The 1,044-nt window shown below is 74.3% G+C and overlaps 1 protein-coding gene across 1 annotated transcript in view; it reads left to right on the plus strand.

The window, feature by feature from the left end:
- OGFOD3 (2-oxoglutarate and iron-dependent oxygenase domain containing 3) overlaps nucleotides 1-1,036 on the plus strand; it is a 4,408-nt gene extending 3,372 nt beyond the window's left edge. The window contains exons 5-7 of the mRNA XM_004695513.2: nucleotides 122-164; nucleotides 241-305; nucleotides 423-1,036. Of these exons, the coding sequence (XP_004695570.1) occupies nucleotides 122-164; nucleotides 241-305; nucleotides 423-483 (169 nt within the window). The 3' untranslated portion in view covers nucleotides 484-1,036. The remainder of the gene's footprint in view (nucleotides 1-121; nucleotides 165-240; nucleotides 306-422) is intronic.
- The last annotated feature ends 8 nt before the right edge of the window (nucleotides 1,037-1,044 follow it).

The raw sequence follows: 1,044 nt of genomic DNA on the forward strand, positions 1-1,044 counted from the left end.
GGTGTGCACACGGTGGGGGCGGCCGCGCGCCCCACAGCCGTGCGAGCCCGTCCTCCGTGGCACGGTGAAGCGGCACCCGCGGCGCCTTCTGGAAGGTTCCGACGGCGCCCTCTCCCCGCAGCATAGCCGAGAAGGGGCTGGCCCTGGGCGGCTCCGACGGAGGGGTGAGTCTCAAGGGGGGGGAAGAGGGGGAGGGGCCGCTCCCGCCTCCCCTCACCCTGCGCGCTGCCCTCTGTCCAGGTGTCCATCCTGGACCTGCACTCGGGGGCCCTGTCGGTGGGGAAGCACTTTGTGAACCTGTACAGGTGAGAGCCGGCGCGGGCCTCCCCGGGGCCGCAGGGTTGGGGCTGGCTGCTGGCTGGACAGGAGGTGTGAGACGGAAGGCGGCGGGGAGCGCGCGTGGACACGCCCTGTGCTCGCAGGTACTTCGGCGAGAAGGCGCAGGGCGTCTTTTCAGAAGAGGACTTCCAGCTGTACCGGTGAGGCCCGCGGGGCCGGCTGAGCGGCAGGACCCCCCCCGCCGTGCACCCTTGTCCACCCCTGCCGTCCACACTCACCCGTGCACTCCCTCAGTCCACACTCCGTCCACCCTCGCCCACCCACCCCGCTGTCCCGCGCACCCAGCAGCCACGGGGCGACCCGAGGGCAGCTCCCGGTGGCCGGGGGTCCGGCGTGACAGTGGTGCTCGTGGGCTGTGCCCGCCGCCGCTGGCCCGACCCCATGTGCGGGTGGGGGCCTGGGTGGGGCGGGGCCTGCCAGAGGCCCGCAGCTGCCGTGCCGCCGCCCTGCGTGGGGTCCGACTCCCCTGGCCAGGGCCCCTGCGCCCCAACCGCCTGGCTGTCGCCCACTCCCCGCCCAGCAGCCTGAACCCCCCTGGGCGGGCGCACCCGGCCAGTCGCTTGCTCCCTGAGCGTGGCTGGTTCTGTGCGACCGCGAGGACTGGACGCTTCTGCCCTTGGGGGGCCCCGCCGGGCCCTGACTGCCAGGCAGGAGGCTGTGAGGATGAGGGAGGCCGAGCGGGGGAGGCCACCGCAGTCGCGACAG

Source organism: Condylura cristata, unplaced genomic scaffold (genome assembly GCF_000260355.1).
Source record: "Condylura cristata isolate star-nosed mole 26May11 unplaced genomic scaffold, ConCri1.0 scaffold00068, whole genome shotgun sequence".
NCBI classification, from domain to species: Eukaryota; Metazoa; Chordata; class Mammalia; order Eulipotyphla; family Talpidae; genus Condylura; species Condylura cristata.